Source organism: Hydractinia symbiolongicarpus, chromosome 3 (assembly GCF_029227915.1).
Source record: "Hydractinia symbiolongicarpus strain clone_291-10 chromosome 3, HSymV2.1, whole genome shotgun sequence".
Classification (NCBI taxonomy): Eukaryota; Metazoa; Cnidaria; class Hydrozoa; order Anthoathecata; family Hydractiniidae; genus Hydractinia; species Hydractinia symbiolongicarpus.
Genome location: NC_079877.1, coordinates 17204395 through 17226697, shown reverse-complemented (window position 1 = coordinate 17226697; position 22303 = coordinate 17204395). Strand labels below are relative to the sequence as shown.

At 33.3% G+C, this 22303-nt stretch overlaps 1 protein-coding gene across 1 annotated transcript; it reads left to right on the top strand.

The window, feature by feature from the left end:
- The first annotated feature begins 860 nt into the window (after window positions 1–860).
- LOC130636033 (YEATS domain-containing protein 2-like) lies at window positions 861–21019 on the top strand. The gene is made up of 2 exons (XM_057445611.1): window positions 861–975; window positions 18808–21019. Exon 2 carries the CDS (start codon window positions 18812–18814, stop codon window positions 20915–20917), a length of 2106 nt encoding a protein of 701 aa, XP_057301594.1. The 5' UTR covers window positions 861–975; window positions 18808–18811; the 3' UTR covers window positions 20918–21019.
- Window positions 21020–22303: the final 1284 nt, after the last annotated feature.

Here is a 22303-nt window from a genome sequence, read left to right as displayed (position 1 = left end):
TCAAAACCATCAAAATAGTGATCAATCTTTTTTTGCAAAACGACATATTTTATTATTGATAATTAATGGTTAGTGATTTTCCAGACAAAGGGTTTCCTATTTCCTATATATCTTTATAATAAAGAGATGGAGCGTAAATATGGGACTTTTAATGTTTTAAAATCTAGGAAACAGGGTTTTCTGTTTTCCGCGTGTAAAAGTCCTGGGTCATCGATCACCGCCGTTGCTGTTGCCGTATTGCGAACATTTCAAAATTGGCTTCTAGTTTTTTCCCCTTCAGATCACATTGATGACGTTTGTAAAGCAGCCACTCCAAACATAATCGGTTACTCCATTCTCTAACAACATACGTTCCATATTTGTACGGCAACCCCATACTTACAAAAACAGTTCAATTCTCAACTATCAAACGATCGCTTTTAAAGAAAAGGAAAAGAAATAGAAAAAAAAAGGAAATAAATTATAACAGCAAAAAGTTGCTACTCGACTTGAATCTAAAATAATATGATAGGAAAAATATACAATCATTTGAACAAAAACAAGTAAGCAAACAAAAACAACCTCGTCTTCAACAATTTTCGCCTTTTTAATATGAGAGAAGACGGCAAAAAAATTTCTCACCGTCTTTTCTCACCATATATATGATGTGTAACTCATCATATATATGATCAATGATGAAAATGATCATAATGATACGATTTCTTTGACAATTGATATGTCTGACGTCCGAGATTCGAGATATGTGACGCGCTATAACCAGGAGGTGTGTCCAGCTTCATTTCGTTTCCTCAGGTCTTTCCGGTCTGCAGTTTTCACATCGGTATGGTTAGTCACGTGACACATAAGAAGTCACCCTTGGTTTGATATTAACCTAAGTCATAGCTGTTATTAACAAACACCTCGTGCACCACCATGGAAGCCTTAAAAGTATTTTGCATTATTAATTGTAATTTAAAAATTACGTGAATTTAGAAGGTACATAAATTTACGTTAAATCTTCCGATTGATGGGCGTAAAATTTTAAATACCCTGCCATATTGTTACACTCAATGACTAGCTACATTTTTTGCATATAGCTAGCTAGCTACCCAGCCAGCACAAAGAGCTCTAAAAGACGTCTTTTAGACATCTTTCGCATTTCTAAAAGACGTCTTTTTTAGCACTGATTTGCCCATCAGTAATGCATTTTTTAAGCGTCTAAAAGAGGTCTTTTTAAATATGCATATCAAAAGATCTCTTTTCGACATCTTTTAAAAGAGACGTTTTTAAGAAGTTCTTCTACGACGCGTCTTTTTAAAGACGTCTTTTAGACCTTTTACAGATGTAGAAGCGACTAAAATGCATCTTTAATGCAACTTTTTAAATGCATCTTTAGAAAGACATCTTTTATCTATTTATAAGACGTCCACCTTGGTTTTTATTGTTTTTTTTTTGTTTTTTTAATTTAACTTTTTAGAAAAAATAGGTATTTTATAAAATAAATTTAAGATGTTGACGTACGTTAACGTTGAAATGTACATTTTTAATAAATACACCTTTACGATAATTCAATTGTACATGCGTTCCTACGGCTCTCCATTGTTATACAATATCGGAAGAAAGGAGGTAAAAAACATGTTTTTTTAAGAGTTTGTTAGAGGCGAAAGCGTGTTTTTTCCAGTTTTTTAACTTCCTTCAAATTAACCTCTTTCAAATTATCAGGAAACGTTATTAATAATAAGATACAACTTATGTGTACTTTTCATTAAAAACAAAACGCGGCAAGAAAAGTAATCACGGAAGAACATGTTTTCTCCTTAATAAACTTTTATAAAGTGTGATGTTTACCTCCTCCAATCGCAAAATAAGCTGCAATTTAGTGTTAGTTTTCCCGAATTATCATAAAGGTGTATTGCAGAAATAATGATATCAAAGACGACAAATATATGATAAAAATATTTTGAACTTTTTATATCAAACTCGTATTGACACTTTAAACAATAAATATATTTTACAATTATGTAAGCAAATATAACCGGAAATAAATAAATAAAATGTTATTTACATATAATAAACACTATATAGTCAGATGATGTAATCACATGCAATCATTACGCAGTTACTTAGAGGCCAATTTTCGCCTTATAAAAGGTCTGAAACAACGAAATAAACAATACAAGAAATACTACAATGTTAGCCCTATACCATACCTGAAATATAGCAAACAATTATTTAACAAAAGCACAAAAAAGTCTAGAATACGGCCCGCTATTCCGTTTTACGAATTCTACCTATGAACTTATCCGTGCGTAAAAATGTAAACTATTTTCTACGTCAGTTTGTAAAACATAAATTGGAACTCTAAAAATAATATGTTAACTAAGTTTGCGAACACCCGTCTTTTTTAAATTGAATTTTTCATATAAAAAACGAATGTCTTCTTTTGAAAGACGCATTTAAGACCACTTTTAAAAGTAGGAGAAGACGTCTTTTAAAAGACGCGTTTTAGATGCATTATATCAAGAAGAGAAAAACATCTTTTAAAAGATATATTTTAGATAACTTTAAGATGTTTTTTGAAAGACGTCTTTTAAAGATTTTCTGAAAAACATCTAAAGGTTCGAATTTATTTACTTTCAAAAGACGTAGCTATAAAAGATGTCCTTTGAAAGACGTTTTTAAGAAGATGCATTAAAGACATCTTAAAAGCGTTTTCTAACAGAATATTTAAAAAAGACATCTTAAGACGTCTTAAAGACATCTTCTGCTGGATGTGTACTGTTGTCAGCCAATATACTACTACTACTACTACTGCTACTACTACTACAAACAAGCACAAGCAGAAGTGTTTTATTTTTGACTTATGATTATAATACTATATCACTGACAAGATAATTATACAGTACGTTAGCTGCAGTATAATTAACCGCTGATACGGCTAATTATACTGACACCTGTTTCTCTTTCCTGCTCTCACGCTTCAATGTCTGTCCTGTTTTTGTAACCCTGCTTTTTAGCATAAGGGAAAAATTATGAGTTTAGTCTATCTAGTTCCATAACATGTTCTACTTTAAAAAAAAAACAGGTAAAAGAAACGACTGCACAAGATATTCATTGTTCAAACTGATACCAGCTATTGCTGTATATATATGTAAATCTGACTTATCATAACAAATATGGCACTTTTTACAGCATAATTAGCTGTATATCATTTAATTAGCCGATTCATTTAATGTTGCTCTTGAAACGACAATGCACTACCTTGAGGTTATGAAAGTACATGGAAAACAGGCAGTCAGGCGCAAAGAACATGAGGAAGGCATGAAGCACAGTCAATATTGAAGAAAAATGTGGAAATTTAGGCAAAAAAGATTTCTACCGTCCGTATAAGCAGCTAATTATACTGTACATACCGTCTAATTTTCCTGCATCAGGTAACTATCCTGTTACAGACTGATTAACAGTTCTCCCTGACTCACAACTGTCTTTATTAATAGTTAAATGAATTGCTAAATGATTATTCAAACAATTAGCTCACACGATGATCTTGCAATTCTGCTTGTTACATAACTTTATGGTTTTGACTATATAAGCCATCCCTTAAACAATTTTTTACAAATGCCAGTAAACAGGGTATTATATTTGAACATTTTTTATATGTCGGTTTCATATGATGTCATTATGTGATGAAAGTTTTTTGTGATGCCGGTTCCATCTAATGTTTAATGAAAATGATTTTAAATGAAATGACTTCCTATATCTTATGGTTATGACTTCTTATTGTTTTTATTGTGTGGTGTTATTGTTTATTTTCAAATAACACATTTTTATAGTCTATATGCCTTTGCTGTTTCACCACTTTGGCCATTGTCCTTTAGGTATGTGTACATTATAGACTTTAAACCAACAAATTCAATGATTGATAAGCCAGCAGCCTCATCTTCCGTTTTACAGATGACCTTTTTGTTCGATTCACCAAAAGTCTTTGTATACATCTTTGACTTCAATTTCATAAGTTAAAGAGTCTGTATCAGTAAACAATAAGCATATTTATCAGCATACTTTTTCTTAATGTAGTTGTAGCGGAAATCATAAATCAGTGATCAAGAATACACACGCACCCACATACGCCGGCCTGTTTGGGGTTAGGGTTAGGGTTGCCACTAAATCTTCATTAAAAAATTTTGATGACGCAAAAGTTTGCTTTGATGCTAATTTTAGTAATTTTGTCACAAATTCCACATTTACTCGTTTTTTAATGTTTAATGTTTCCATAGTTTTACCAAAGACGCTGTTGCTCACAAGTTTAAAAAAAATCTTGAATTCATCATCATTCTCGGCTTAATGTCCGTTTTCCATGCTAGCATGGGTTGGACGGGGTATATTAATGATCCTCTTCCAATCTGATCTAGACTGTGTTAGATCTAAACTGAACTTCCTCTGTATCAAGTCTGTCCTTATAACCTCCTACCAAGTCTTTCTCGGTCTGCCTCTGGGCACTATCAAGTCTCTACACTTTCTTACCCAATTATCCTCCTCCATTCTTTCCAAGTGCCCCAGCCAGTTCAATCTTCTTATCTGGATAACATCTTTAATTCTACGGAGACTTAGCCTGCTTCTTAGCTCATCTGAACTCTTTCTGTCTCAGACTGGCGTTACACATCCACCTAACCATTCTCATATCATTCCTTTCTAAACGGTCAAGATCTTCCTGCTTTACTGCCCATGTCTCACTACCGTACAACATAACACTTCTTACACAGGCATCATACAACCTACCTTTTACCTCAATTGACAGGACTCTGCTAGTCAACAAAGGAAGTAACTCTCTGAACTTTTTCCAAGCAGAACCTATCCTGCAAGTAACACTTCTTCCAACACCCCCTTCGCTCATCATCATCATCGTCATTCTCGGCTTAACGTCCGTTTTCCATGCTAGCATGGAGTGGACGGGGTATATTAATGACCCTCTTCCAATCTGATCTAGACTGTGTTAGATCTAAACTTAACTTCCTCTCTATCAAGTCTGTCCTTATAACCTCCTGCCAAGTCTTCTCGGTCTGCCTCTGGGCTTTGCCCCAGGAACTATCAAGTCTCTACACTTTCTTACCCAATTATCCTCCTCCATTCTTTCCAAGTGCCCCAGCCAATTCAATCTTCTTATCTGGATAACATCTTTAATTCTACGGAGACTTAGTCTGCTTCTTAGCTCATCTGAACTCTTTCTGTCTCTCGGACTGGCATTACACATCCACCTAACCATTCTCATATCATTCCTTTCTAAACGGTCAAGATCTTCCTGCTTCACTGCCCATGTTTCACTACCGTACAACATGACACTTCTTACACAGGCTTCATACAACCTACCTTTTACCTCAATTGACAGGACTCTGCTAGTCAATAAAGGAAGTAACTCTCTAAACTTTTTCCAAGCAGAACCTATCCTGCAAGTAACACTTCTTCCAACACCCCCTTCACTGCCCAACATATCACCTAAGTAACAGAAGTTCTTAACTATCTCTAACGAGCCACTGTTGTACATCATTAAAGCTGGAAGTACTTCATTCTCTATAATCTCACCTTTGCAACGCTTGCATACAAACTGTATGTCAGCTCTTAACCTTCCACTAATACTACTGCACTTCTTATGTACCCAATGCTTGCAAGTCTGACAAAAAATTGAGTTACCACCAACCCCTTTCCTGCAAACTCCACAAGGCCACTTTCCAACTACAAGGGCACACTTGACTGCAATGCTACTTTCATGACTTTAGACTTTGCTGTGTTTACCTTCAGCCCTTTCTCTTCTAGTCCTTTCTTCCACTTCTCAAACTTTTTAACTAATTCTTCCATCGACTCTGCTATGAGAACCAAATCATCTGCATACAATAACTCCCATGGACAACCTGTTCTGAACTCCATCAACAGCGCTTCTAATCATCATCATCATCATCATTCTCGGCTTAACGTCCGTTTTCCATGCTAGCATGGGTTGGACGGGGTATATTAATGACCCTCTTCCAATCTGATCTAGACTGTGTTAGATCTAAACTCAACTTCCTCTCTATCAAGTCTGTCCTTATAACCTCCTGCCAAGTCTTTCTCGGTCTGCCTCTGGGCTTTGCCCCAGGAACTATCAAGTCTCTACACTTTCTTACCCAATTATCCTCCTCCATTCTTTCCAAGTGCCCCAGCCAATTCAATTTTCTTATCTGGATAACATCTTTAATTCTACAGAGACTTAGCCTGCTTCTTAGCTCATCTGAACTCTTTTTGTCTCTCAGACTGGCATTACACATCCACCTAACCATTCTCATATCATTCCTTTCTAAACGGTCAAGATCTTCCTGCTTCACTGCCCATGTCTCACTACCGTACAACATAACACTTCTTACACAGGCCTCATACAACCTACCTTTTACCTCAATTGACAGGACTCTGCTAGTCAATAAAGGAAGTAACTCTCTAAACTTTTTCCAAGCAGAACCTATCCTGCAAGTAACACTTCTTCCAACACCCCCTTCACTGCCCAACATATCACCTAAGCAACAGAAGTTCTTAACTATCTCTAACGAGCCACTGTTGTACATCATTAAAGCTGGAAATACTTCATTCTCTATAATCTCACCTTTGCAACGCTTGCATACAAACTGTATGCCAGCTCTTAACCTTCCACTAATACTACTGCACTTCTTATGTACCCAATGCTTGCAAGTCTGACAAAAAATTGAGTTACTACCAACCCCTTTCCTGCAAACTCCACAAGGCCACTTTCCAACTACAAGGTCACACTTGGCTGCAATGCTACTTATCATGACTTTAGACTTTGCTGTGTTTACCTTCAGCCCTTTCTCTTCTAGTCCTTTCTTCCACTTCTCAAACTTTTCAACTAATTCTTCCATCGACTCTGCTATGAGAACCAAATCATCTGCATACAATAACTCCCATGGGCAACCTGTTCTGAACTCCATCGACAGCGCTTCTAAGACTAGAATAAACAACAAAGGACTAACTACAGAACCCTGATGTACACCAACATTTACACTAAATTCATCACTAAGTGAATCGTTAATCCTGACACGACTTCTAGCATTGCTGTACATAGACTGTACCATTGTAACTAGCCACTCATCCACACCTAATTTTCTCATAGCCCACCAAATAACTTTACGTGGCACTCTATCAAAAGCTTTCCCTAAATCTACAAAGGCAAAATAGAGATTCTTTCTCTTTCCTAAATACTTTTCCTGAAGCTGTCTGAGTAAAAATATTGCATCTGTAGTGCCACGCCCTGGAACAAAACCAAATTGCATCTTATCTATATCAATTCTTTCTCTAAGTAACTTATCAATCACTCTTTCAATAACTTTCATTACTTGATCAACCAACTTCAAACCTCTATAGTTACCCCTTTCTAATGCATCACTCTTGCCTTTGAAACAATTCACTATTACACTCGACTGCCACTCACTCGGAATAGCACCATCATTTATAATCTGGTTAGCAAGACTTGTAATAAGTTCAACTCCAATAAATCCAGATGCTTTTACCATCTTTGCAACAATACCTGATACCCCTGTAGCCTTGCCAATCTTCAATTTCCTAATAGCCTTCACTACCCATTCTGTATTTATCTGCATAGCTGGCCCTTCTACGACATCATCATCAGACAAATTATCCTTGTTCCAATCAAACTCAGTGTTAAGCAACCTCTGATAATGATTCTTCCAAGCTACCCTTTTCTCCTCCTCCGTGCTAGCCAAAACACCTTCATCATTACGTATACACTTCTCACCTACAATATCTTGATTAGTCTTCTTCATTTGCTTTGCTATCTTGAATACCTCATTGCGCTGGTCTTCCCTTCTTAACACATCTGCAAATCTGTTTCTCTCTGCTTCTGATTTTGCCTTATACACTGCTGTACGAGCGCGACGCTTAGGGCTCATCTACAAAATTCGTAGCAATTCGTATCAAAAAAATTTGTATATGCTATACGAATTTTAAACTCATACGAAATTAAATTCGTGAGTTTAAATTAAATTTGTATAAGTTTTAAATTAAATTTGTATGATTTAAATTCGTACGAGTTTAACAAAAAATTCGCATGAGATTTTAATTAGATGCGTATGGTTTTTAAAAAAAAAATTGTTTGACATTGTATTAAATTCGTATATGAGTTTCAAAATAAAATATTTTTTTAGATCGCATTTTAAAAGTTTTAAAACGAAGAACGGCGATAGAAATGTTTTTTTAGATCGCATGGTTAAAGTTTAAAAACGAAAAACGGCGATAGAAATGTTTTTTTTAGATCGCATGTTAAAAGTTGAAAAACGAAAAACGGTGATAGAAATGTTTTTTTAGATCGCATTTTAAAAGTTTAAAAACGAAAAACGGCGATAGAAATGTTTTTTTAGATCGCATTTTAAAAGTTTAAAAACGAAAAACGGCGATAGAAATGTTTTTTTAGATCGCATTTTAAAAGTTTAAAAACGAAAAACGGTGATAGAAATGTTTTTTTAGATCGCATTTTAAAAGTTTAAAAACAAAAAACGGCGATAGAAATGTTTTTTTAAATCGCATTTTAAAAGTTTCAAAACGAAAAACGGCGATAGAAATGTTTTTTTAGATCGCATTTTAAAAGTTTAATAACGAAAAACGACGATAGAAATGTTTTTTTACATCACATTTTAAAAGTTTAAAAATGAAATATAATTTGTATGAAAATTCGTATGAAAGAGAATATAATTCGTATGACAATTCTTATGAAAATAGTATAAAATTCGTATTAGATTTTTTAAAAATCGTGTAACTATTTAACACTATACGAATTGTATACGATTTTTATACGAATTAAAAGCAATTAAATTCGTATATATTCGTATAAAATATCATACGAAATTTGTAGACGACCCCTTAGCTTCTAAGTAAATATTTTTACTACCACCTGACTTCCACTCTTTCCAAAGTTTCCTCTTTTCCTTTATACACTGGTCAACCTCATTATTCCACCACCAGGTCTGTCTATGTCTAGCTGGTCCTTTCATCCACCCACATGTATCATCAGAAGCTTCTAGAAGACAATTCTTCAAAGTAGTCCAAGTACTTTCAACATTGTCACTATCACATTGACTATTGTAGGCTAACTGCTGAACTTTTGCACTAAATTGTCTTGCTACAATCTCTTCCTTCAGCTTCCAGACTTTTCGACGGGGCCTGTACTTTCCCTTGGCTTCTTTAACACTCTTCAAGATAATATCACAAACCAGCAACCTATGCTGGGAAACACACTCTTCCCCCGATATAACTTTCACGTCCTTCACCACTTTCTTGTCTGACTTTCTAACCAGGAAGTAATCTATCTGTGTCTTACAACCACCTGACTCATATGTTATCAGCCTACTCTGTCTCTTACTGAATGATGTGTTGCAAACCACCATTTCCGTTGCCATTCCAAACTCAAGCAATCTCTCCCCTTCCTTATTTCTGCTCCCAAATCCATAGCCTCCATGCACACCTCTATAACCTTCAGATGACTTCCCAGCATGACCATTAAGGTCGCCTCCCACCATGACAAGTTCAGTGTCTCTAAACTTTGATGTGACTGCTATTAACTCATCATAAAACTTATCTTTATCTTCCTCACTGAGTCCACACTGTGGAGCATAAACTGACAGAAAAGTGACAATCCTTACCTATCAAAAACTTTATCACTATAATACGACTATTAACACGAATAACATCTATTACTTTTTCTACCCACTTCTCTGCAACGAATATTCCAACTCCTCCATATCCATCACTATTACCAATCCAAAAAAGCTTATACCTTGCCCTCCTACCTTCCACAAATCTCACTGACGCTCCTCTCCACCTAAATTCCTGAACACAACACATATCAACAGATCTACGTTCTAACATTTCAACTACTTCACCTGCTCTTCCACAATCGCCCCTTCAAACTAAGGTATGGTGGAGGAGGTTCAACTCCTCTCTTGTCTCTTAGGGAGACCCTTCACCACACTGCCCAACATATCACCTAAGTAACAGAAGTTCTCAACTATCTCTAACGAGCCACTGTTGTACATCATTAAAGCTGGAAATACTTCATTCTCTATAATCTCACCTTTGCAACGCTTGCATACAAACTGTATGTTCTTATTCAATGTCCAATTCAATATCCTTATTCAATGAATTATACCATATCATCTAGTTCTATGTTTGTCATTTTAAGCATGGCATCCCATTATAGACCAGGTGATGTGAAGTAATAACATGAATTAAGCTTATAATACTGCAAGCAAGTCTTTCTAAAGTTTTCAAATACATCAGCTAAAAGTAGTAAAATAGTTTTTTTTTTTGGCTTTCACCCATTGTTTTTAACTTAAATTGCTTCCAAACTGACTTAGCATACTCATACTGTTCATCTGTAATATGTTCATCATTTAACAAGATGTAAGAGCTTTCTTTGTTGGGTGTCTCATTAAACCTATAAAAGCTATCCATATTAGCCTTTTCAAGCCATCATATCAAACTTTTGATTTTTGAACTCTTGAGTATATTTAAGATTATCATAATTTGGAGTCATTCATGGTTTATTAATATTTTCACAATTTACATACCTACCACATGAAAAGGTGGTTATATATTGAATTATGTGGCTTTTATTATTAATAATTTGTTCCAAACATTTATTAGGGTCGCATGTATCACACTTTCCACATTTAGTAATGTTATTGACAAGATATTTCAGGCTAAAGCTCATAAATTAAAAGCTATCAATGAAGGTTAGATGATTACCAAGCATGAAGGCCATGTAATTCTTCCATGTTATGAGGTATTACATTATTCATTTCTTTTACTTCACCTTTTTTAATATTTTTTAGCAATTTTACCAATCTGTTGCATAATAAAATGGCTATCATATCCCCTTAGATTATAGAAAACTACAGGTATTAGTACTAGGTATTATTCCATAATTAATATTACAGACTTGAGGAAGTGATCCTCTATATTTACCAGTCACGTGACAATGATCTCTTACTATAACATCTTGATCAATGTACTTTTTGCTACACAAATATGACACCTATCTGCCGTCTTGAAATCTATTTTATCAGCTTTAGTCATTATCACGTCTTTATCGAATGCTTCCTTTTGATTTTCTTACAATATTTGACTTCTTTCAACATCTCTTCCATGAACTTTTTCTCCTCTATATAATTGTATCGGCTTAATGTATACTTATGCAAACATAACCACAATATGTAGGTTTTTGGTATGCTTTATGATCCATCATTCTTAGGCTGACATCCATGCACTTTCTCTGTAATAGGTTCAAAGTCGGCATAAATGACAAATAGCACTGATAAATGCTTGTGGAAGATTTTGAATTCTAACATATTGTCACCTTTTTCTGGCATTTTTATTGCTTGCTCACTATTGACAACTATTCAGTTTCCTATATGTTTTGCTAATATATCTTCTTATGAGAAATGTCGTATTAGCTTAGAAATTTTTTACCCCCAAGTAATATTTTTTTTTGAACTTTTAGCGGGAACGTTCTCTGAAAAATAATAAATGTTGACCAACTGCTTTTGTTATGACAGGGTAGCAACAGGTAGTAAATTGTGTTTTTATTTCAGCTAAAGTTGTGGAAAGTTATTTTTTGAAAAATATATTACACATTATTAATACCACAGAATTGCATTTTGGATTTAGTCTCTTTTGTTAATTCTAAACCGATTAATGTAATTATAACCTTTTTGTTTCAATCGCCTACTTCTATTTCTTTTATTATTTTCAAAACTTGTAGGATCCAACTTTATGGTCAAATCTTAGATATCTTAAACTTCATAACAATTTTAGTCATGTCGCAGATATAATAAAACATTTTCGAAATATCGTTTCACCACAAGCAATAATATTTAATAAATTGATATGCCAAATGTGTAGTGTGCAGTATTGTTAAAGTATTAATTTTCACAGATTACTTTTTTACGAGCATCTGATTTTGAAGTCTGACCGACTTGCATTTTTTTTACCGCTTTGGGCTACTTAAACTTATGACCCTAGCTTTGCCCACTAACAGTAACTTGTTGGTTTGTTCTAGCCTGTATCTCACGTACGTACTCCTTCAAATAACGGAACAACATTGTCGAAGTTCTGTACAAAACAGGCTACTTGCGACCTTGAAAGGTATAGGGAACAAAATTACACACAAACAAGAATCTGAAATCTTTTAGCCTGCAAGGGGTTTTCATTCTTTATATTAATTAGTCCTTTTAAGCTATCTCGTAATTCTGTGGTTTGTACTTGGTTATGTTAAAATAATGGGCATCAACTGAAACAATAGTCTACCCAGACCCCTCAGAAATCCATTGAGCTATACTATTTATTATTTGCTCTGATGCTACTCGTAACACATCACTAATTTCGTTCTCGTGTATTATTGTACTCACTTTATTATTAAAATGGGCTGTTTTAACAGCTGATTTATGTATATCAAGTTGTTTTTTGAATGTTATTTTTAGTATTTTAACATATTTGATACCTCTTAGTTTAATTAGCTCTTTTTTAAGATGGTAGTAAATTCCACTTCTTACAGTTGTTAGTTGTCTTAATGGATCCCTATTATTTACAACTCTTACTTTGAAGACTTTGTTGAATCCCTTAGAGCCTTTTGTAATTGCACTAGGGATTTTTCTGTCCATTTTTCTTAATTTATTTATTTGTGTTGGATTTTTCATATATCCTGGTTTATCATCCATAGATGCTGTTGGTTTAAGTTCATTGTATTTACTTTCAATCTCTTTATTGACTTCATTTAACTTAGCTTTATCCAATTTAATACCATTTATGGTTTTGTTTATATTGTATAACAATGATTTGAATGTTTCAACTGACCTGCTTTTCTCTTGCCTTAAAACCAATTTGATGAGTTCTGATTTTCATTAATTTAGATTTAAATATTTTTGATTCATTATAACAGTATAAATTGGTATTCCTTAAGTGTTCAAATTATTTATCACCATATAGTTTTTTATAAGCAGGTACGTTAATCTTGATCCATCTATTTGAGTATGGATTTAGGACATATCCTAATTTATTGGTCATGTATACATTACATCAGATATAAATATATACAAAATATGCGTATATCCTAAACTAAGGCTTATTTTAACATAACCAGCCTCTGCTTTTTGAACCTTATAACCTTGGCCCTGTTCTCTTGATGCATAATCGTAGGTTTGTGTTGACTTTTTCCATTTGACTTATAGTTTATACCGGTTCTATATACCTGACAATACCAATCCATTATAATAATACATAAGTGATATCTTTTTAAGTGTTTTTAAATGTATATCTGGCTATAAATTTATTACCAAGCATGTACCTGCTAATTTCTCTGGTTACCAATTTGATAACAAGTGACAGTATAAAACTGTAGGTATGGAGTTCCATTGTGTTGGTTCTTATAATAGGCATAGAATTTATGGTTTATTTCTTGTTTTTCCTTGTCTCATACCAATACATACTGCTGCCCAATGCAGTCATAGACACAACAATAAATCCTTGTTCCCTACATTTCTGTGATTCTGAAGGCTTATAAAAGTCTGATAGTTTAGGCTCCCGTTGTAGTTCTGAAAGTTTTGTACCAGTAAAAACACAATATCTCTTCATCGCAACCTATGCAATTTAGACTTTTGCATAGTCTGGATCGCTAGGTCATGTCTTTCTCTCTCATCACCTCCTAGATAACTAAAAAGGTAATTACTACCCGACAAAGCAAAAGCATTTACAATAGCACCGATACCCATCATAGCTAAGCCCGCCATCTTCAGGAATTGTTTTTTTCTTCACTAAATAATCTTTAGTCATATCGGAAGCAGCAACAACTGCTACTAGTTTCACTGTATCTTCTACGTCGAATTGCGGTAAAGATTGGGGAGTCATTTTAAACAAATACTTTGCAAGAATAGTGTACCCAATGGCAAATCCAGAAACAACAGCTCCATGATACAAACTTTCTTTAATATCTTTAGTGCAATCAGTAGTACTTATTATATATATAGAATAGAAAAAGTTATTCCATGTTGAAGATATCTTTACTAGGTTTATTGATAACTACTTTTGGCTCTTCAATTGACTTTGGCTTGTGTGGTAATACTGATGTTTTCTTTTTTATTTGGTTATACACAATATATCTTGGTTTTAATTTAGTGGAAACATTTTGTTCTAAATTAGTCAATTAATCAAGTATCTTAGAATCCATTGATAGTTAGTAAAACCACTAACCTTTTGTCCTCTATAAGACTTTCTAATATTCTTCCTTCCTCAGTAATCTTTTGTTCCGATAGACTATAATCTTTCTGATGGATTCCAACAGCTTCTCTTGCTTTCTAATATTCTTCCTTGCTCAGTAATATCTTCATCTAGTACTCGAATGTGATCTTTCTTATGTAAACCAACACTTTTTCAGCTATATTTACAGGGTCAGTGATATTGTCTTACTCTTTGTTCTTTATGACAATAAATACATGTTAACATCCATTACTATATTTATAAGATAGAAAAATTTACGCAACTTATAATATGAATATAAAATTGTGGAACTAATTGTTAATAACCAAATGAGGTTGACATATTTAATCATTATAGTATTAGGTAACAAATTATAACCAGTGTATCAACAAATTGTAGCAGGATTTTAACAAATATTATAACTAGCGTATAACTAGTGTATTAACAAATTTTAGCAGGATTTTACCAAATTATAACTAGCGTATAACTAGCTTGTCAAAAAAGTTTAGCAGGATTTTAACAAATTTTAGCAGGATTTCAACAAACTACAACAAATAATAACCAATTGGTTAGTAAAATTTTGGTATAAGTTTAGAATATGGTCTATTTCGCAGACTCTCTTTCAATCTGTCTCGTTCATTCTTGTCTGGCGAAACCGCATTTTTTCTTAAGCAATTTTCAAAACTATCTCTATCTTTAACCATTTAACCTGCTCTGTTACATCTTTGGAAACCGAATTGTACTTCTGTGTTAGCACCCAGAAATGTCTATGTCTACCAGAGAATGCAACTTCTGATAGTGCATCACGTTTTTATTCATTTCAACCTCAGCAGAACAATCATAATTTATAAATAGATTGTCCTGGCCTTTAAAAGCATTAGTAAATAGTCTAATTCATTTATTTAATTTACATTCTACATCAAAAACAAATCTTTTCATCATCGAGTAGCCACTTTCTTGAAAGGTATGTCTTTTTTATCTAAAACTGTTTGACATAGAATAACAATATGTTGGAAGTGATTTTTATAATTAGTTTCAAGTAGTGTAATAAGTATTCAGTTTTACCACATGCAGTTGCAGCAACAAACATTGCACTATGAGGAAATTTTGGAAAGTTCTTTTATATATTTAGTACATAATATTAACAAACTCACCATTTAAAATGTTAATTTAAGCATCCATAAATAGATAGATAAAGCATTGCAGGTTACCACCTGAACTGGTTGTCTTTGTAATAGCCAGAGAAATTCATATACTTACCCTAACCCTTACCTACCGTTGACACTGTTAAAAAGTATTATGACGACTAGATTAATTTAAGAAACAAGTACGAGAGTAAGCAAGCCAAATATTCAAGGAAATGTTAAAGATTAAGTGATGTATCCATTTCAGTATCTGTTGTTTCTATACTAACGGGAGTATCATGTGCTGGTAGTAGTTTCACTATTGTTGGCATACCTCTTGGGGCTGTTTGACTAGCCTTGCTACTTTAGCAGCTGCTGTATTATCTGAATTCTGTCTGTGTTAAGAATCAAGGTTGTAGCATAGTAACACAAGAAATTAAAGTATATTTGAAAATAAGGAATATGACCTATCTTAGGTATGTGTGACATACTGATCCCTATGACACTATCAATTTTTATTTTTTACCTAGACTGGATTTATAATAAGACATTCTACAGATGTACTAAGTTTCATCGCTTAAGCACACAAAGTATTAAGCACTTTGTGCCCCATTCCAGGTATTATTGCGTTAAAAAATTTGAATTTGAGGAAAACATGACCGGTAAAATTTTTTTCAAAATTGATTAAAAAAACCCTGATTGGTTTCATTTAGCCAAACTAAACTGATTGGTTTTAAAAACGATTCAATAAATAACACTGGCATGTGTTAATTCAGCCCCTGGTTTTGCATTATTCCAAGCAGGGGTGGATTTAGAGTTTTTTGTCTGGTGTATATAGACTATATGTTTTGTCTGGTGTATATAGACTACTAAAGTTTTTATTTTTACCTGAAGTCACATATTTCGTAGGACTTTGAACATCAAATTTTCTTGTATTTTTTCAAGAAGCTCAGTCTAATATTTCAAGCCTGAAAGAATTAATTTGTATTCAACTTTAAACATTATATCTTCATTTTAAAAATGTTTTTAACATTTTGATCGATTGACTTGTATATGTAACTTATTAAAGAAAATTAACATTTTACTTAGGGGCTATTTCTTTCGCACACAAGAATCGGTTCTGAATGCTCCAACTATCATTTCTTTGGTAATTTGGGGCATTCAGAATCGAATCTGGATGAACTCCTCGAGGAGCAGTTCACTTGGAGCATTTAGAGCACTCAGAACTAATAATTTGACTTACTACGGTCAAAGCCTTCTTGCTCCGAAAACCCATTTCTTTGGCGCACATTTTTTCGCTAGTGAAACTCTTGCAGTAAAAAACCATTTTGAATACTTTACATAACTTAAAAAACCACGGGAGACGGAACTTAATTATACGGAAAAATAAACAAACAGGACAGCTTCAAATGTAAACACAACTTGATTAAAAGTGAAAGCGCGATGTCATTTAACACTTCTTGTGAAGATTACGGTTTATATTTACAGAATATATGGGGAGGAAATGATGAAACAGGAGAATTATCTACGATATTTGTTTACAAATGAGCCGTGGTTTCTTAATTATGCGAAAATTGTGCAAAAATATAACCTATATTTTTAAACCACATAAAAATGTCGGAGCACTTGGATTCGGTTCTGTGTTGTTTCTTTGGTCACCGGAGCAGTTGGAGCATACAGATTTGAATCTCAGGTATGAAAGAAATAGCCCCTTAAATGTTAATTTTGAAATTTGAAAATCATTAAATGAACTATATCAAAAAACAAAAACAGATGATTTGCTTAAACCATTCCAGTATGAACGATGTTAAGACACTCAACATAAATTTAAGCCTTGCACCATGTAAAATATCAACATTTTCAACTTTTTGCTAAAAAAATGTAACAGATTTTGTGGACTGTACAGTGGTTTAAATAAATGCCAAGGATTTTATTTTATAACTAAGTTCCCTCAAATTGACTGAAAAATTGCCCTACTTAATCTGTTATATATCTGTGTTTATATTTCTTTCATTGTCTCCTACACTTCCCAAATATTATTAGCTATGAACACTTTGATAACAACCAAAATACACTTGGAATATCCATCACTACTCATCAACAAAATCCAGAGATTTGCAATATAAAAATTTGATATAAAAATATTGCAAAATAATGTAAACAAGCATAATATCGAAGCTAGTGCAAAACATTTTGCAGGACAAAAGAGCGGTGAATTGTATTTTTTGACAGAAACGAGACCTTCAAACCTAGGCACAGTGAGACAGGGGACTCTGAACAGTGGATAGTGTTATAACTATAGGTTTAGAGATTAGGGTAACATTCAGAAAAAAGTCTTGGAGAGATACAATATTCATTTTTTTTTTCAACCAAATTTTAACTGGTGTATTTACACAAGTACATTATGTCTAAATTCTCCCCTGCCAAGTGTTTAAGAAGTTCATAATTAACAATTGAAGTTCTTTACAAAAATAATTCTAAAAAATTCTAAAAAAATATTTTGCCATAATTTGGTCTACTTGTGGTGGTATATGAACACAACATAAACATATTCTTATACCATTAAATATAGTGCTCTGCACGTGATAATAAAGTTGTAATAAAACCTTTGTGTAACAAGAAGGGATTGTCAAAAGAACAGAATAATATGATATTGAGAAAGTAAGTTGGCTTTAACATAAAGAAGATACAAAGAAGGTTACAGTGAAAACAAAAACAATTATTGTTATAAAAAGAGGGAAAATGATCTTACAGAAGACATGCCTGTCAATAAGACCTAGACAATTTCTCCCTGGCAGGCCATAATATTTTTTTCAAAATACATAAAAAATGTTACATATGCGCAACAATAATTTGTTTTTCACTCATGTAGTCAGTGTATAGTCTGTTAAAACAATAAAGTTGTTGTAAACTTTCCCTCCTTTGCTGCACTTTTGGATTGAGAACTTGTGCTGTTTGGTTGTTAACAGTCCAAACAACCAACTCGCGATATTATTTATGCCTTAAAATAAACGTAAAATTATTTAGGAGGGTGTTTTAACTAGCATATATTCCAAGAATTTGGCAACAAATATGGCAGCAGTTCCTGTGTGTTGCAAATCTTCTTAGCTTTTTAAGGGTTAGGGCTTTTCAAGATGGAGACTGTAAACTGTAAAATAAAAATTCCATGAGTGGCCTAGCTATATGTGGTTAGATCACTTAGAACTTCTGAGAAAAACCGTTTAAAATTGAATGATGACTTGGATCGAAGGCAAAGTAGACGTATAAGTATAGTAAGAAACCTGCCAATTGCTTGGGCAACAAATTGTTCATGACTAGGCCTTAATGTGTTATGAAATATATTTGATTGTTGCTGTTTTTTATTGCATTTATTTATTAATAAACTATATATTATTCCTAGAAAAATGAATGATGAATATGGGGTTAGAGGTAATGATCCAGATTACAGTGACTTCCATTACAATAAAACCATAGATCGTAGCCGAATTTCTGAGCAAGAGTCTAAAAATAAGACAATCTCAAAAATAGAGACAATCTTAAATGAACAGTTTTCAAATGAAATTAAAGCTAAAGAACAAGAAATTGTTGTAATTGATAAAAGAATATGTCAGACAAGAGCTATGTTAGATCGTTTACGGGCATATGTTGCTGCAAGTTACTATGGTTCAGGTGAAAAGCTGATCCCAATATCAAAGGATATAGATACTAGAAAACGAAAATGTGTTGAAGGTACTAAGACAGCTGAAGAAGGAGTTATTCCCGTCAACAAAGTATATTCTGAGAAAGTAATTAATGGTGAAATTAGAGAATGTGATATAAAGGTGAAAACTGTGGAAAAAGAAGGCGTAAACATTGTGAGTTTAGAACCTGTTGAGGAGAATCGTTTTTATACGACAAAAGAAGTGATTGTTGGAAATGTCTCAAAGTATCTTGTTGCTGAAAACCGAAAAGAAAATGATAAGGCAACACATAAGTGGATGGTGTATGTTCGTGGTCCAACACATGAGCCTGATATTTCGTATTACATAAAATCAGTGTGGTTTTTTCTACATCCTAGTTATATTCCAAATGATATCATTCAAATACACAAATCTCCCTTCCAGTTAACTAGAAGAGGATGGGGTGAATTTCCTGTTCGAGTCCAACTTCATTTTAAAGATGGACAAAATAAACGATTTGATATCATTCATAACTTGAAACTTGACAAAACTTACACTGGATTGCAAACACTTGGAGCAGAAACAATAGTAAAATTAGAACTTCATCGCCATGCTACAGATTCTTTGTATTTAGATACTCAAAAGAAGTTATACTACAACAATATGAAACATCAAAATGATTTTCCCACACCACATATAAATACTGAAGCTCCCAAACAACCCTCAGATGAAAACCAAATTGATTTTGAACAGTTACCTGAAATGGTGAGTGAAAAGGTAAATAATGAATTTCCAAATGTTAACAGTTCTATGTCTTTTAAGAAAGATGCCTGCTACAAATTCAAGCAAATAGTGGATTCGGAAGCTCCCTCTGCTGTATCCAGCTGTGTAACCAGTGCTGCTGTATCTCGGTCTTCATCACCAGTTGACTTTTGCACTGAACAAAATTTGGTAGATGACGAGACTCATGTAATTCTAGAGGAACTTGTCCTGGATGCACCCTTGATTGACATGCACACAAGCGTGCACAGAGAATCCTTTTCTTCTTCCTCCTATGAGAAGTATTCCTCTTGGTCTTTCTCCAAACGAAGAGCTAGTGAATGGCAAAGAGCTGTGTTTTTAAAGAAATTATTTATCGAATATTTAGATGCTAATAACAAAACTTTGGTTACACCTACTACAAAAACAATTATGATATGGTGTCGTAGGAATGGCCACACTCCAGCCGAAAGAAAGCTGAAGGTTGTTCACAGTAATGATGAGAATAGTCGATATTGTAATTCTTGTGGAGTTTTTATTGAAAGTAACTCATGTGAAAATTATATGTGGTGTTTGAAATGCATGGCAAAACAGGGTAAAATAATCAAATTTGAATCAGTAACACCATTTGCTTCAGTACTATCTGAAATTAGACAAAAGGAAGAGGCATTGATCTCCCTGCAAAGTTTACAGACATCAATGCGATTACCACTAGACAATGATATATATGTTGACATAGAAAGCCTATCTTATTCTGAACCATTAATAAGTAAAGAAAAATTATTTCATACTGAACTTCCTTCTTCTGACTGTCTCGATTGGGTTTACAACACAGCAATTGACATTGATGTTCATTTGCCCTCGGTTACGTGCAATCAAGTAAAAGGTCCTATACTACAAAAAATGTTGGTAGTAGCAATGAAACGATTTGTATCTGATTTGTTGCGGAAAAGTAATAATGAAGCAGTTTCAAGACAGAAAAGTGCACTGGAGCCTGTGTTTGTAACATGCCGACACCTATATTGTACGATTTTAAAAAATCAAAAGTTTGACTTTCTTACTGAGGCTTGTTTGGGCAAGGAGTTTGAATGAGATTATTTTGTCTATATATTTAAGAAAAATATAATAACATCAACATGTTTTAGTATTTAGCTATTTTGGTAATCGTCTCTGCTTAGTAAGAGGATTTTTACATCAGGTGCCTTTTCATATTTTCATTATTACATATTAATATTTTTAAGCATTTTTAGCACTTGGCTCATGTTTTTGGTATGCACTAATATTGATAAGAGTTTTCTTATCTCTTTCAGTGACTTGAATAGCTAACATTGCAATTTCAAGAATTATTTTTAAATTTCTAACTTTTTTTACTGCATTCATTGATCATAGAATTTTCTATAACAATCGGGGAAACTCTTTTTGTTTTGGTTAAATAGCAGTTAAACAACAGGGTGGTTATTTCTTTTAAAAATTGAGAGGACATGGTGAAAAAAAATTGTAATACTTCCCCTTTGGTTTATATGCAAAGTGGAGTACTTTTGTGAATGTGAATGTGTTATGAAATACCTTAAGGAAAGAATTAAGGGGGGTGGGGGGGGAAGGGGGAAGGAAAAAATCTTGACAGTTTATGAGGCCTAAAAATTTATAAATTTTTTAAAAAACAAATTTTCGTGATTAGGTTTTTTAGCGAACTGCAGAACTTATTTTTGCAAATGTCTCACAAAAAGTTTGCAGAACTAATTTTTGTGCTTGGAATGCATTTTTTTATCTCTTTTGCATTTTGAATATTTTAAAAGAATAATGATAACAGAGTGTTTTTTTCAAGAAGATTATCGCAACATAGTGTTAAACTCAAATATTAAGTAAAATAAATAACATTTTACTCCTTTATTCAACGATTCCTTAAAATATTGTGCAGTACTTGTTTTCGTATTTATCAACTTTTGTGGAATCAAATTTATAGAACCTAATTTTTTGAATAGGGTCCAAATTCACAAAAATTTGCGTTTAACAGTTTTGATGTTCCTCTTTGATTGGTACAGGATGACCACAAGTCATGAGAATTTAATAAGTCGTAGAAAAGCATGGAATTTTGTTTGGAATTTTTTACATTTAGGTTTTTTCAAATTTGACGACTTTTAATTTTCATATTTAGTGGTATGCATTCATGTTGATAAGATGAGATTTCAGGTTGTTTTTCACCTGATTTTTTTTTACTTGATTACTGAAATTGTCTGAAGGATTATTCAATTTATAAATTCAGCAGTGCTAATGGGACTTTCCATATATAACGTGACCACCCTGTGACAATGCACATTGTTGAGTAGCCACTTCTGCGAAGTTGTGGGAATAAAAAAAGCCACTTCTGCACAAAAACTCTTGGAAAACGTTTTAAAGATAATTTTTCAATTTCATTAAAATTGCTATCTTTGAACTAGCTCACTCTTGAAAAAAGGATAAAAACTCCTTAATTTGCTT

Bases quoted from the DNA above. Each gene is read 5' to 3' on its own strand.
- LOC130636033 (XM_057445611.1), top strand. From the start codon at position 18,812: ATGAATGATGAATATGGGGTTAGAGGTAATGATCCAGATTACAGTGAC.